Genomic DNA, 14,590 nt, shown 5'->3' on the forward strand with positions numbered 1-14,590 from the left:
CCTATTGTCGCCACAAGCTTCTTTTATATCTGCGCTCACTCTGAGCAAAGGCTCTCAGTCGGGTCCACAGGAGGGCTTTTCAGCAACACAAGCGAGGATTCCACTTCGGAGGCGGGTGTGCTGTCAGAGCTGCCTGTCGTGCTCGGATGTGCGTAGAGCCGAAGCTCTCCAGCGTAAAGGCCCCGACACTTTAATGGGACCCCGAGTGTGGGGCAGGAATTCTGCTTTTTTTCGCTACAATCGTCGCTTTCCGGCCATGCCACAATGCTGATGATAGCTCTGCTGGTGTTGTTGAGCCTGTGGGATCCCGTTAGTCCTCGGCCCCGCTGCGCTTCGGGCAAGGCTTGCGACCCCCGGCATCGGAGAGACGCCGGGGGACGCGGTGGAGTGTACGAACACCTCGGAGGAGCGCCGAGACGCAGGAAACTTTACTGCGCTACCAAATATCATCTTCAAATCCATCCTAATGGGAAAATAGATGGGTCACTGGATGAAAACAACCCGTTCAGTGAGTATTCATCTTTTTCGAGGAAGAGGATTCGCATAAAGCTATGACACTGTGTGCGTGTGAAATCATGTCATTACAAAGCCCCCGACATGCAGGTTAATGTGGAAGATGCTGGTCAGACGCTGTCCTGACGAATATATATATATATATATATATATATATATATATATATATATATATATATATATATATATATATATATATATATATATATATATAGAGGCAGGGGAGATTAGGAACGGCGGAGATTTTATTTACTTTACAAGGAAAAGTTTTTATTGCTTTTTGAAATTTTTTAAAGAAATTTGCACTTCATTTAATTTCAATTTTTTTTAAAGAATAATTGGCAAACTAATCCATACATCTACATAAATTTATAGAGAAACCGCTGTGAAATTTAAATCATGCGAAACATTATATTAATTATGTGCTACATAGAAATATGATGTGACTGTAATGTGTTCTGTGTATCGCAGGCATCATGGAAATCACAGCAGTGGATGTTGGTGTTGTGGCCATAAAGGGGCTTTTCTCTGGGAGATATCTGGCCATGAATGATAAAGGACGACTGTATGCTTCGGTGTGTACAGACTCATCTTATGACCATCTTCTCTTCAACACATTTAACTCCTGTGTGACTCGTATGATAGGACGGAATTACGTGTACAGTGCGCAGAGCTTTCAGGAGGGAAGCAAAATACATTTTGCGCGTCTGTGTATTTTCAGGCTTTCTTGGCTCAATTGCAGGGGTTATAAAATGACGCAGCATTCTTATTAAAACGTTTTGTTTGTTTATTTGTTTCCCTCTGGGTCAATTATGCCATTGCATGATACCGGGGCAGGTTGACATCCGTAAGGGGCCCATATTTGAGGCTCCTTGCTTTGCTTTGCTTTAGTTTCACATTGTCATTTTTAACTGCTGAAAAGTGAACTTCATGTATTTCATATATATATATATATATATATATATATATATATATATATATATATATATATATATATATATATATATATATATATATATATATATATATATATATATAAAGTGCGGCTTTTGCGGGGGGTGGGGGTGGGGGTGGGGTATCTCCTGTAGCGCACTTTTACAGACTTAAGCAGAATGGAAACACTCAGAGATTTTCCTGTTATGCAACACACACACACAGATAAAGGCAAGCTGAAAGACTAACGTGGTTCATTCTTACCATCACCCTCATCTCTCCAGGAAGCGTTCAACAAAGAGTGTGAGTTTGTGGAGAGGATCCATGAGTTGGGGTACAACACTTACGCCTCCCGCCACCACTCTACAGAGCAGCCTGTATCACCAGGAGGCGGCAGCAGCAGCAAGCGTCGAGCTAGCGCCAAGAGACAGTGGTACGTTTCCATTAACGGCAAAGGGCGGCCGCGGCGAGGCTTTAAAACCCGAAGCACAGACAAAGCCTCGCTCTTTCTGCCTAGGGTGCTGGGTAACAAGGACCATGAAATGGTGAGGCGGCTAAGGGAGAGTCCGGGGTCACACCATCATGCACATCATCACAGCCGCCGTGGTGAACGCCGGAGACGCCGGCATCGCGCTCGGAAAGGCCGGGGTTGACAGCCAGATGACTCAAACATTTGGAGGAGAGTTCTGCTCTCACCCTTCTGTGACTTGCCTAAATCACCCAAATACGGAGTTTGATCCTGGCACATGCTGTAGCTTGACAGCAGTGGAGGATGCGTATAAATGATTTGGATTCTGCCTTTTGGATTAGTGGAAGTTTTGTTGATTCACAGGGGAAAAAAAGAGGAAAAAAATAGAAGAAAAAAAAAAAGAAGACCACTTCAAGTGTTGGGGCAAAGACTAAATCTTCCAGTTTGAGGAGACATTCACTCACACACTCCACAGCTTTATAATTAGCTTTTTTACTGACACCACACTTTAAAAATGCTCCTGCCTTGTAAACAAAGGTATTCATGTTCATTCAGCATTTCTTCCTTTAATGAGAACTCATTTTACCGCCAACTCCACAGAGAAGAAAAGCCTTTTAAAAGTGATTCTGTTTATGTATATACCTTTGGCATGTACAGCAACTTTATAGCTTTTCATTTATCAAAAGCTGAGATAACAAAGAATATAATATTTTGCTATTTTTAAGTGCTAACAAACACAATGGCCACTGAAGAGGGGACATCACACAGCAAAGCACTTTTTTCAGAAGCGAAGGAGAAATCCGTGTAAGATTTCACTAATTTCACTCAGTAATTTTGTGGCATTCTTACAATGTGATAGTCTACTGTCTGTAAACTGAAATATTTTACTAATGATATGGATATTTATTTGGTTCCTGTGTTGTAAGTTATTGATATAACTATTTCTGCATTATAGCCATTTTGCTGTTGTTTCCTACTGTCCACTCATCGCCTTGTTCCAGCGTAGAACACAGTGGTACTGACCCAAGGTGAAAAGAATGACAGGCTTGTTTCACTAGTTCTGTGATTTGTTCACTGGAAATATCACCGATAAATTTGTCTTCACACACCTGAATCTGATTCTTCTGAGGTAATAGAAGAAGTAGAGATAATGCAGCTGTGGACACCATGCAAATGTTTTTTGCTTTTGTTTTTTTAAGTTATTTATCAATTTTTTAATTTTTATTTATGCAAGACATCTTATTTTTATATGCGGAAAAGATAAAAATCAAATGTTCTGTTTTATTGGCCACACATCTTTGAAGGCAGGAATGTCTGAAATGCACAATCAGAACTTCAGTTTCTGAAAAGTGGTGTAAAATAACTGGATATTAGGCAGGAATCAAAGTGCTTCACCAACTTTCTTTAATCGTGTTTTGGAGGGTTCCCTTTAAAGAATTAAGACCAGACTTACACTGAATTTAGGTGTGACCGCAGGCTGCTGCAGCAGGGACCAGTGCAGAGACACTGGGATCAGTGCAAAATTCACCACAAGCAGCATTTGGACTTTTTTGGATTTTCAGGTTTTATTGTGCTTGACTCACATCTATAGGTAGCTGCATAGAAAGCCTTGTCATTCTATACCTGCAGGCAGGGAAGGCTTCCTGGCCCGGACAATACCTCCTCCCAGGGGGGGCCTGGGAAGCAATGCCGCCTGAGACATTTGGGCTTTTTTTTTTTTTTTTTTTTTTTTTTTGAAAGACAGACCAAAAGCTGCATAGTTGATAAACAAGGCTGGCCCTTCTGAAGGCAGAAACTGTGTCATCGAAAGTGCGACACTTTGCTATGGCTTGTTATGAATGTGAAACTCTAAGATTACTCATCAGGAATGTAGGGCTTCAGAGGGGTCAGGGCCTATCATGGCCCCTGCCCCTCCCTGAATGCTACTTTTAGCAAACGTTATCTTCTGAATCTCCTCCAAAGCCCTTTCCATCCATGTAAACCTGTTGAACTTTATCAGCCAGGCAATAATAATAATAATAATAATAATAATAATAATAATAATAATAATAATAATAATAATAATAATGAGGTTTATTTGGAACAACTACCGGGCTGATAAGGAGAGATGGACATCTTCAGTAAGCTGGAAATTATGGGACACATTTTTGTCCTTCTAGATATAAATAATGTGTTTCTTTCAAGTATTAGAGAAATAATTTATGAATGCTTATTACATTAGTAAAAACAATTTTAAAAAATTACTATTTAAAAATTATTACTCTGCCTTCTGCAAGTGCATACACCTTTTGTGAGAATGACAAAAAGTTATGCCATCATCATCATGAGCAGTCAGCTTGCAAATTATGTGGATTTTGCATTTAAATCAGTTAATGAGTTTGACTAATAAGACCCTTTAATACAAAGAAGGTTGTTGTACTTTGAGTCAAGTAAAAAAAAAAGAAGACACTTGCTGTCTTACAGAAGTACTACAACTTGTTACAAGTTGAAAGTGTATTCTGGTGAACAGAAGGGTATATATTGGTAAAACTGCATTATAGAAGTATTATGGTTTATTAAGCATCGTCCTTACGCTCATTAGAGGAATGTTTCCTACAGGCAGATTCTCAGACGTTTCTGAGTTTGCTTCCAGTGCCCTTAGTTCAGCAAGGCAGTTGGATGCCCTCTGTAGGTAGCTCACTGTCAGGAAATAGGAATTATCCAGTCAGTTTGGAATTTTTATTGACCACATGCTGGTCAAAGTACAAAAGTGTTCATATTTTCTTATTATGATGAATTATTAACTTGACAAAGGTGGTACGTCTACATCAAATAGATGTCTTTTTTTTTTTTTTTTTGGCTTAGTGAGTTTTGGATTTTCACTGAATTATTTTACTTTCAATCTGTAACCAATCTAACAGTGTCATGCTGATTTCAGTTGTTACTGTATTTACCACAGAATTTAAAATCTTTTGAAACCTGCAGTGCAAGTATTTTACTTTTTAAATAGTAAGTCTGGACAGGAGATTCTTACATAAGACCTTCCTAAAACCAAAGTGGTCAGAAAGGGTCAATAATTTTTTTTAATCATATGATTACTCCTTTGTCATTTATAAAGGGAAAGTAAATTTCACCACCTAGTAACAAGATCAGCTGAAATATCTCCTCCCCAGTTTGGGAACACACTCATTAACAGACATCTCACCTTTTCACATGCTGCACGTGTGGCATGATTCCAGGGTCATATCTGAATGATATGTGTACTGGTTTTGTTTGTGTGTGTTTAAACTTGTTGTTACTAGATAATAATTAATCCAGACCAAGGATAAAGGAGTAAATGAAACAAACCTGACAAAATTTCAAGATGACTCAGATGAAATCAGGTTTTCAGCATGAACACATTTAGAAGACTGACTCACTTTGTGTACACAAATCAGTTATTAGCCAACAATGACCTGTGCAGAATTAGAAATGATTTGCTTCCAACAGTGGCTGAAACTTTTAAGGTTAAACAAAAAAGTAAACATAGTTTCACACAGTCACAGTTAGTGATAATGCTTTTTGATAAAAACAAATTGAGAAACTGCTGCCATCACCCTATCTTTCTGAATCATAAAGATGCCATGCATGGGCTGGGAAGTGATAAATAAACAAGAGAGCAAATGAATACGTGTTGAAGGCTGAGACATTTTAAGCTCTGAACTGCAGCTGTCACCCAGTGAAATATAAAACGCCCTTCGCTTAGCACAATTCATTGCATACATACAACTAAAAACCACAATAATGTCAGTACAGCACAAACAGAAAATAAAGTCAGGCATAACTTACAAATCACAACATGAATTAAAAGAAACATATCAGCCTACTATTATTTTAGCCTGATAAAAAGAGATTACAGAACCATGGACAGCGACAGCACGGGACCTGCTGGTGTAAAACAGTTCACATGAATGTCTTCATTTACAAGGGACACTCTTTAAAAATGGATCCTGTGTTCTATCACATATCTGCCCACATAGACTCCTAAAGTCAGTCACGTAATTAGTTGTTGATGAGCTGTGGGAGTCCATCAGTTGTTCAGGATATTCAGTGGTTCATGAGATGTCATGAAGGTAAGGCAGTTGATTGGTTGTTCTGGAGGTCCACTGATTTCTCATTTGCACTGAAATTCAAGCAGTCCATTAGTTCATCAGTTGTTCTGGAGGTAGCCTTGTCAGTCCAGCAGTCTAGAAATTGCCCTGGAGGTGCAGCAGTGCTTCAGTTTTCCTGGAAGTAAACAAGCTCATCATTTCTGATACTTGAGGAGCTGTCCCAGCAGTCCTTGAGTTGTATATGATGGCCGTTATGCTTTTCAAATATTCTGAAGGTTTTATAGCCTACTTGCTATTCTTGTGGTCCACACAATGCAATGGTCCTTTCATCCACCAGACTGCATTATTTTGGGTTGCTGGAATGTGAGTCATTCTGCCAGGCAGGGACAAGGAAGACCACACACACAAGATTCGTGAATGCACTGGAGGAAGACGTGCAGAGGGTTGAGGTGACAGAAGATGGTCCTAAGGAATAATCTGAGATGGAGGCAGATGCCCCACTGTGACAAACCCTGAAGGGACCAGCTGAAAGAAGAAGAAGGTAGTCATCAACCATGAGGCTTTACACCCAGCAGACATTCATGGAACTATTTGGCCACACACACAGAAACAGTGTTGCAGTGTACTGTAGGTCAGCTGAATGTAAATATGAGAAAATATTTCATGCCTGATCACAGAAGAGCAGGACTGAGCCACCCCAAAAGAACTCTGGGCCTCTTTGCTGGAAGAGACCTTTAAGTACTCCAATGCAGAGATAAATATTGGGACACAACAGAGTGTGGAAATGTTCATGTTTAATAAGAATGATCATATTGACGAAATGGACAAAGAGAGAGTTGTGCTGAAAGAGTGTCAAGGATTTCAAATCAAAGAAGTGCTGCCTTCATGTCAGCTGGTGATCATATTTCCAAAAAGTAACTGAAACAAAAGCAAAAATGTTATCTTTGAAGTGTGGGCGGGTTGAAAACAAAGGGCAGGTTTTAACAAGGCCCAGATACAAATACACACACTGTACAGCTTCAGCACTTTTAAAGAAACCTGTTAACTCCTTGTAGGCATTTCCTGTAAACAACCCATCCATCACCATAGACATGTCGCCAGTCCATCACAGGGCTAACACATACAGACTCACATTCACGCTCACATTCGCACCTATGACCAATTTAGAATCACTGGCTACCCCAGTGCAAACAGTTCATCCATCCACCACTAACTTTAATTACATTCTCACCTGTAACGCAAGGCTGATTTGTTTAGATATAAACGCAGATAATATGATGCAAGGATTATTAGCAGACCACACAGAGGTTTCAGTCGGAACTTGAAAACTGAATAATGACTTGGTCACAATGACAGCATACTTATCACACTACACACTGTATTTAGTCTTACCATTGTTTTCTATAAGGGCCCGGGACATGATTTCCCTTCTACCAGTCTTAAGTTAGCGCGGTTTTTTTCATTGGCTTGAATTGGACCTGTGTTTTTTTCCTGTTATTGTTCATTTATAGAACTGTCTCCTGTGTGTTAACTTGGCTGTTTCCTATTTTACATCCTCCCATACATAAATTATGATATTCTGCTGCTGATAATGAAAGCCTTGCACAAAGACGTTTTTTCATCATTATAAAGCCTTTATTCGTTTATTTTCCACAAACTCCTGACTTTTCTCCGAGATAAGACGGCCATTATTTGAATTCAATGAAGCCCTGCTTTTGGTGCGCCTGACTGTGAATAAGTAGATTTTTACTAAGTGTGGAGCTGTGATGTAATGTGTCTGTAGGTATAAATATAGAGGCATGGCTGCACAGCGTCCATGCAGATCAATGTCGCTCAGGCGCTGAAGCCTGCGTCGGTCTTGGAATGAGCGACACTTCCCCACGACCCTGTTTGCTGCGCCTCTGCTTCTTGGCTCCATTCTCCCTTCACTGGAGAGGCAAACGCCGGGAAGCTGCTCTCAGAGCCAGACCCGGGATGGGCTCTCTGGCGGCCCTGCGGACAGTCCTGGTCCTGGGCCTGGTGACGAGACTGGCAGGATGTGCCCCCGGCCTGAACGGCACGGCGGACCGCTGGGAGGCCCTTTACTCCCGGTCCCTGGCACGAATCCCGGGGGAGAAGCGGCAGGAGATCGGCCGGGACAGCGACTACCTCCTGGGCATTAAAAGGTTGCGGCGCCTCTATTGCAACGTGGGCATCGGTTTTCATATTCAGGTGTTACCAGATGGCAGAATAACTGGAGTACACAACGAAAGTCGTTACAGTAAGTTGTGCTATTCGTTAATCAGGCACGCCCGATTTATTATTTATGTCCTCTCTTTTGACTTGTTTACTGGTGTGACTCAGCCTATTATTAGATGGAAACACAAAGCAAAGACACTGTTGGAGAAATAGTTGAATAACTTCTAAAAACAGGAACTAATAACTTGAGCTTGATTTTTTTCAAGTAAGGTGCATTTTCTTCTCACAAGGCCTCATCGTCGCCTCACACCTGATCAAAGCGACGATTTGACGGAGACAGCGCACCTGCACAGATATTGATCCACGCGTCAGGCTCAACATCTGGAGTGCATAGTGCCACTGAGCACAAATGCCGTCCATTTAATTGTGCTGCTGCTTTCCGCTGGTGTGTAACCAGAGCCCGCTCTGATCCAGGCCAGCCAGCACCTAAAGTTAGGTTAGAGCGCGCAGGCTCATCTGTTAATACAGCTTCACCCCAGCGGAGCGCCCAAATCAAAAATCATACATCATGTCACATTTGCACTTTAACGTATGTTTCTCTAACATGTCAGATCCAAGCCCTGCCATCCTGGGCTGATGAATTGTGACCCCAGGTTAAAAAAGTGAAGCTGTGGAACTGTCTGTCTCCATTGGAGAACTTAAAGCTCGTTGTTTTTTTCTGTGCCGCCTTCGTACTATTTTAAGACAAGGCGTAAAAATTCAGGGATATACATTACAGAAAATCTAAGCGAGGAATTTAAGCCACTGAAACACATTTTAAAACGATACATGGAACAAAAGTACACGGGCAGTCTGGAAAGGAAATGCATCAGCTGGGCTTCAGTAAACCACAGATTTCTGCTTTTGATGCCATTTATTCCAATAGTCTCTGAAAGATGAGTGATGACTGGCGAGATTTTAATTGTTCAGGCTAGGCTGTTACATGCTAGAGTCAATTCTGTCATTTCTGAAGTTGCAAATATTCACACATACCTAAAAACAGCAGCCTGACTCTAAAATTAATGCACAATATTGAACTTAATTCCTTTAATCCTGACATCTGATTACTTGCATTCATGTAGGTTGAAGACCTTAAAACATTTCCTTTTTAAATGTATGAACTGAGATCAGGGTTACAGAGTGCCACATTTTGCCAAATGCAATAAAGACTCATCTCAATGCTTTGTTACTGCAGTAAGCACCTGACCATCCAATTCACTTCCTTACACATGCAGTAATATCAGTGGGTCTGTTTGAAGCAACATGATCAGAATGGCAGATTCTGTCCATCAAATCAGGTTCTATCAGTAAGTGTGGTTTGTTTTCCGTCCAGGTCTTCTGCAGATCTCTCCGGTGGAGAGAGGAGTGGTCACCCTGCTCGGCATCCACAGTGGACTTTTTGTGGCCATGAACCGACGGGGAAAGCTGTATGGATCTGTAAGTCTACATTACACAAACAGTCAACCCACCCATTCACCAGCTTGGTAAGGAAAGTCCAGTAAACATTTAGTTGCATTTTTTGTTGCAACATTTATGTCCAGCTCTCTTAAAAGATGCTGCAAAAATATGCCTGTGTATTGGTATGATTAAAAAGAAAAATAGAAGTGCTGAAATCTGTAACTAACACCCAGACAATTTTGACCAGACAGCAGGATTAAAAAGTCTGGAAATTGTTTGATAAATTGTAGTGAAACCAGTGTCATATGAAAAATTACTGAATCATTTAGTCATTTTTAAGTGACATGAATGCAGTAAAATGTGTAATCTAATGTTTAGGCATAAATGTATATTAATAATAATATAACTGGTTTAAAATACTGGAATTGGCATACCACAGTTTACATTGTCCTGTCAGCTGGATTTTGTCACCTTTTAAAGTGCTGAAACAGAAATGTCCTCGATGTAAAGTCTCAGACAAATGAAATGTAAAATGAAATGTAGACGTTGGCATACTGTTGCATATTTAATTAGTCATAAAATAAAATAAATCACAGCACAGAGAGCTTTTTAGAGTAGCTATTGCCTAATATTTAGACCCAGGGACAACAAACTGTTGTACTGTGGCAGCGATTCTTCTGATTCAAAGAGATGCACAATTAATCACAATTAATCCATCAGGACTAAAGAAAAAAAAAAAGATAAAGTCAGTTACTCTGAACAACCCGGTACTGATATGCAACAGCTCTTCCCTCCAAGAGGACAAATGGATTCAGACTATGCCAGTACAGCCCTCCACAGCACAACAGGGTTCCAGGTTTTTCCTTTAATTTGTCAGGTGAGCCTACAACATCACTGGCTTAGTTTAAGGGAAAATGTTGAAAATGTACAACAAACCATGTTTACTGTTATCTGCTAGATTTACTGTTTGAGAAAAACTAACAATTAAAAACTGTTATGCTATTAACAGCATATAATAAATACAGCCATTAAAATTAACTAGAAGCAAAATTAATTCTGCTAACTCTGATAGTCTGACATTTTTTAGTTGTGTTCAGCTACAATTTTTGTAGCTTTAGAACCACATCCAACTTTTTTATGACTTTATTTTTATCCAATTAACAATTTACAAAATACAGATATCAGAGTTGAAGTCAGTGCAGAAGTGCAGACAATTTACATAAAACAGGGAACAATAACAGGAGGTGATGCTCAGAGATTGTTTTTATAGCCTCACTATTTAGATGTGATTGTGATATTTAACATGAATTAAAAATAAATTAACAGTGTACAGCATATCATTGTCCTTATGAAGGGTTCCAGAAGAGATGCATCACAGTTTATGACTTTTACTAAACTCACACAGGTGTGTCCCCAGTTTCAGCTTCTATTGCTGGTTTAAGAACATCTTCAGAAGTAACAGCTGTGAATCATTTTAAATGACATCTTTTAGTCAGTTGGTTCTTTCTTCATATAAGCCGTGACCGGTTAATGTTTTCAAAAGTATTGCTCCAAAAAATACAGGACAGGCAGCTGATAGCATTTCTGATCATTTTGAAGGATGCTTCGCAGCTGATGAATATGCAGTCATAGTCAATATAAATGGCATTTGGGTGGCGTGACACAGTCTGGGATGAGATGCAGAGTGTCTTAATACACCATTTGAAAAGTCATCAAAAACAACAGCACGTTCCCTTAATACTGCTGAGAACTGAAAGAGACAAATTTTGAATATGAAGTAAGAAGCCATCTGGATTAGGGAGTTAAGTCATGTTTCTTTATCGAGCCACCTTTTGTTGAAAAGTGTCTGATTTTTGTTTTTATTATCATGGTTGTTTCAGGGTAGATAACATAGGCTGAAGTGGCTGGCTCAATACCTTCAGTTTGTGAGAAACAGGTAACTTGAGGGGAATTTTAGATATACTGAAGTTGTACCAGTAAAATACAGGGTAGAGCTCCAGCTGAAGTTATACAACAGACAAACAGAACCCAGATTCTTACGGAGATTTTCAATATTTAATTTTAGAAATGAGATTAAAAATTGCAAAAAAAAAAAACCTTACATGGTGCCTCATGATTCCCATCCCACTGAGCAAAAGTGGTCCAATCAGAGCCTGGTGTCCTGAGTCCTGCAGCGCTCACATCATTCATTTCACAGAGTATTTACTGAGTAAAATGTGTCTGAAACAGCTCCGGTACAATAAGAGCCCTGCAGGCTGAAAGAAAGCAATTGTTTGATAGTAATCACAATGAACAATGCAGATTTGAAATCCCCCTTCAAAAATGTCCCCACATCTTTGTTTTGTCTCTGCCTTCAAACAATCAGCATTTCAAATAACCTCTTTTCTTTTTTAGCCACACTACACCAACGACTGTAAGTTCAGAGAGAAGCTCCTTGCCAACAACTACAATGCCTACGAGTCAGTTGCCTACCCAAGGATGTTCATCGGCCTGAGTAAGAATGGCAAAACAAAACGAGGAAACCGAGTGTCACCCACCACGACAGTGACACATTTCTTGCCAAGAATCTAGTGGCCTCATAAATAGACTTCACCTCAATTATGAGATGGAGGAAAGACTCTAAAATAAGATGCACTTTCACTCCAAGCTTTATGCGAGTATATCATATTTGATTTTTGTTTTTTGTTTTTTGCAATGTATATATTCATTTTTTATATATTTGTGCCTAACAGGTATTTTCTATTTCTTTTATGGGGTGTTTTTTCTCAGTGTGGATGGGAGATGCAAAATGTGTTATTTATGGTTTCATTTTCTAATTTATCAGACTTTTGCTGCTATTGAACGAAACTGTGTCAAGATTTTTTTGGCACATGAGAAGAAGCAACAGCAAAAAAACAACATTAAGAGCTTTCAGGTGTTTTTTTCTCTCTTTTTTTTTTAAATTTTCATCAGAAAAGGCCCTTTGAGTTGAAGCCACAAAAACACAACAAAACAAACAACAAAAAGAAATGAGGCATTGAGTGTCTGTGAGAAATGGCACTGATTAATACTGCTTAATACTCTGGCGCTTTGTGTGTGGCACTGGAGCCTAATTGAAACAGTATCACGTTACGAGAGAGAGAAAAGATAGGAGGGGAGAGTCAAAGACCCCTATCAACCACTTCTGGTCTGTTTATAGCTCTGCCAGGGGGCTGAACTCTGAACTTTTGTGCTGTCAGTCTCAGTCAGATCTATAAGTCTGCCAATAGAGAGAGGAATCCTCTTTGACATTATGTTAGTGACCAGCATAGAAGTTTAAAGGCAGGGTGAAAGAGATGAAACTAAATGGATGGCCCTTAAGTGGGATTCACGGTACTGCGTTTGTGTTTGTTTGGGTATCTGGTTACACAGAGTGAAAGATTTTGGGTATACAACCTAAGCATGTATGCATATAGCCAAACAGGAATGATGCTGTACATAGGTTGAATGCTAATTGGTTGAGTAGTGGGCCTGAACAGCAACCATGAAGAGGGCGAGCGTGAAAAAACACCAAAGATCAAAAAGTAGCCTGAGAAACACAGACAGTGGACACAGTTGGCAAAACGAAGTGCAAAATGAAGCTCCCACAATGAACACACTGTTGGTTTTGTAGTTGACGGTCTTGTGATGTACACCACCATCCTTCACTGCATCTTTATGCAGACTTGTTGACCTTCTCTTAAGCAAAGCTATCCTGGTGCATAATGGCACCAGTGCAAAAGGACACCTTAAGTTCTCTGGGACACCAGCAGCTTCACTGCTCTGGGAATGAGAAGGGGTCTCTGTGATGTAGTTATCTGGTAGCTGTGACAGAGGACAGTATCAAGTTTGTACAATATGTTGTGTTGTGCCAAAATTTGTCCTTACAGCCATCCAAGATTTTGCTTTAAGAAGCACTATCTTATTTTTGAAAGGAGTTAAAGTGGTTAAATAAGCCTTACATTGCAGTAAGTGTCACTTACAGTGATCTCTGCTTAGCAAAAGTCTGTTTAATATCTCTTTTGTAATACTGACACTTGTTCAGACTTTGATGATAAGATTGATGCCACTCTACTGTCTGTGCAGTAAAGCTGCACTAAGCTGGGTAGTTCAGCTTAGCATAAAGTCAGCAAAACACACTTATCAACTTGTCTAAAGCTCACTGATCAAAAGTGTGTTGTTGGTTTAATCTATATTATCCTGGGATACTGACATCACAGTGAACTGGCCACGAAATAGTCCCACAATGCTGTACACTTTATTGTTTTAAAGCAATCTAAACCAAACACATCTGTTTAGATTAAGCAAATGAGATACATTAGTACAAATGAGCTTAAGTGAATTGTTAGTAGGTATAGTTTTCAAACTGTGGACAAAGACATGTCCACAAACCTTTGCGTCCAGTGTTAGTGCTAAGCTGAGGTATCTACTGCTCACTGTAGCATCATATTTCAATCTGAACATCTAACTCTCAGCAAAAAAGTTAACAAGCATATTTTCCTGCTGAGTGTATTTCCCCAGCTGTTATTTCCACATGCAGTGCTAAAAGCAAACAAACAAAAAAAATCTGAGGATGAAAGCTCACGGAGAAAATGCTAACTTTGGCACAGTTCTGGAACGACTTCTACTAAATTCCTTTTTGTATATTTTTCTTATTTATTTATTTATTTTTTTGTATCAACACCCAGTTTCAGGCTTTGGTTTAACTTCCTGCAGCAGTAGCTGTCCCGCCTGGCTCAGTTGTGTGTCCATTTTTACCACACCCTATCTTTCTTCCTGTAGTCTCTGTCCCTGTAGTTGACTGCAGCTCAGCACTGCTGGCCATGTTGTCCTAGTTGCTCCTTGTCACGTTCCAGCTATCTTTACCCTGTGATTTACTTTTAGAAAGGATAATCATGGAAGAAATATTTACAGACAGCTGTTGGACTGTACTATATGCTAGGGCCAGTAACCCTATATTTTTCTTTATATATTTTGTAAATATAACCTCTGA

General features: G+C 39.8%; 2 protein-coding genes across 2 annotated transcripts; both read left to right on the plus strand.

Moving 5' to 3' along the window:
• The first annotated feature begins 264 nt into the window (after positions 1-264).
• Positions 265-3,303, plus strand: fgf3 (fibroblast growth factor 3). The gene is made up of 3 exons (XM_030725196.1): positions 265-508; positions 985-1,088; positions 1,731-3,303. Exons 1-3 carry the CDS (start codon positions 265-267, stop codon positions 2,097-2,099), a joined length of 717 nt encoding a protein of 238 aa, XP_030581056.1. The 3' UTR covers positions 2,100-3,303.
• A 4,532-nt stretch (positions 3,304-7,835) lies between these two features.
• fgf4 (fibroblast growth factor 4) lies at positions 7,836-12,171 on the plus strand. The gene is made up of 3 exons (XM_030725190.1): positions 7,836-8,245; positions 9,536-9,639; positions 11,995-12,171. Exons 1-3 carry the CDS (start codon positions 7,849-7,851, stop codon positions 12,169-12,171), a joined length of 678 nt encoding a protein of 225 aa, XP_030581050.1. The 5' UTR covers positions 7,836-7,848.
• The last annotated feature ends 2,419 nt before the right edge of the window (positions 12,172-14,590 follow it).

This window comes from Archocentrus centrarchus, unplaced genomic scaffold (assembly GCF_007364275.1).
Source record: "Archocentrus centrarchus isolate MPI-CPG fArcCen1 unplaced genomic scaffold, fArcCen1 scaffold_48_ctg1, whole genome shotgun sequence".
In the NCBI taxonomy this organism is placed as follows: domain Eukaryota; kingdom Metazoa; phylum Chordata; class Actinopteri; order Cichliformes; family Cichlidae; genus Archocentrus; species Archocentrus centrarchus.

Bases quoted from the DNA above. Each gene is read 5' to 3' on its own strand.
- fgf3 (XM_030725196.1), top strand. From the start codon at position 265: ATGCTGATGATAGCTCTGCTGGTGTTGTTGAGCCTGTGGGATCCCGTT. The intron at 509-984 runs GTGAGTATTCAT...TGTGTATCGCAG, and splicing joins GGATGAAAACAACCCGTTCA to GCATCATGGAAATCACAGCA. The intron at 1,089-1,730 runs GTGTGTACAGAC...TCATCTCTCCAG, and splicing joins AAGGACGACTGTATGCTTCG to GAAGCGTTCAACAAAGAGTG.
- fgf4 (XM_030725190.1), top strand. From the start codon at position 7,849: ATGAGCGACACTTCCCCACGACCCTGTTTGCTGCGCCTCTGCTTCTTG. The intron at 8,246-9,535 runs GTAAGTTGTGCT...TTTTCCGTCCAG, and splicing joins ACACAACGAAAGTCGTTACA to GTCTTCTGCAGATCTCTCCG. The intron at 9,640-11,994 runs GTAAGTCTACAT...TTTCTTTTTTAG, and splicing joins GGGGAAAGCTGTATGGATCT to CCACACTACACCAACGACTG.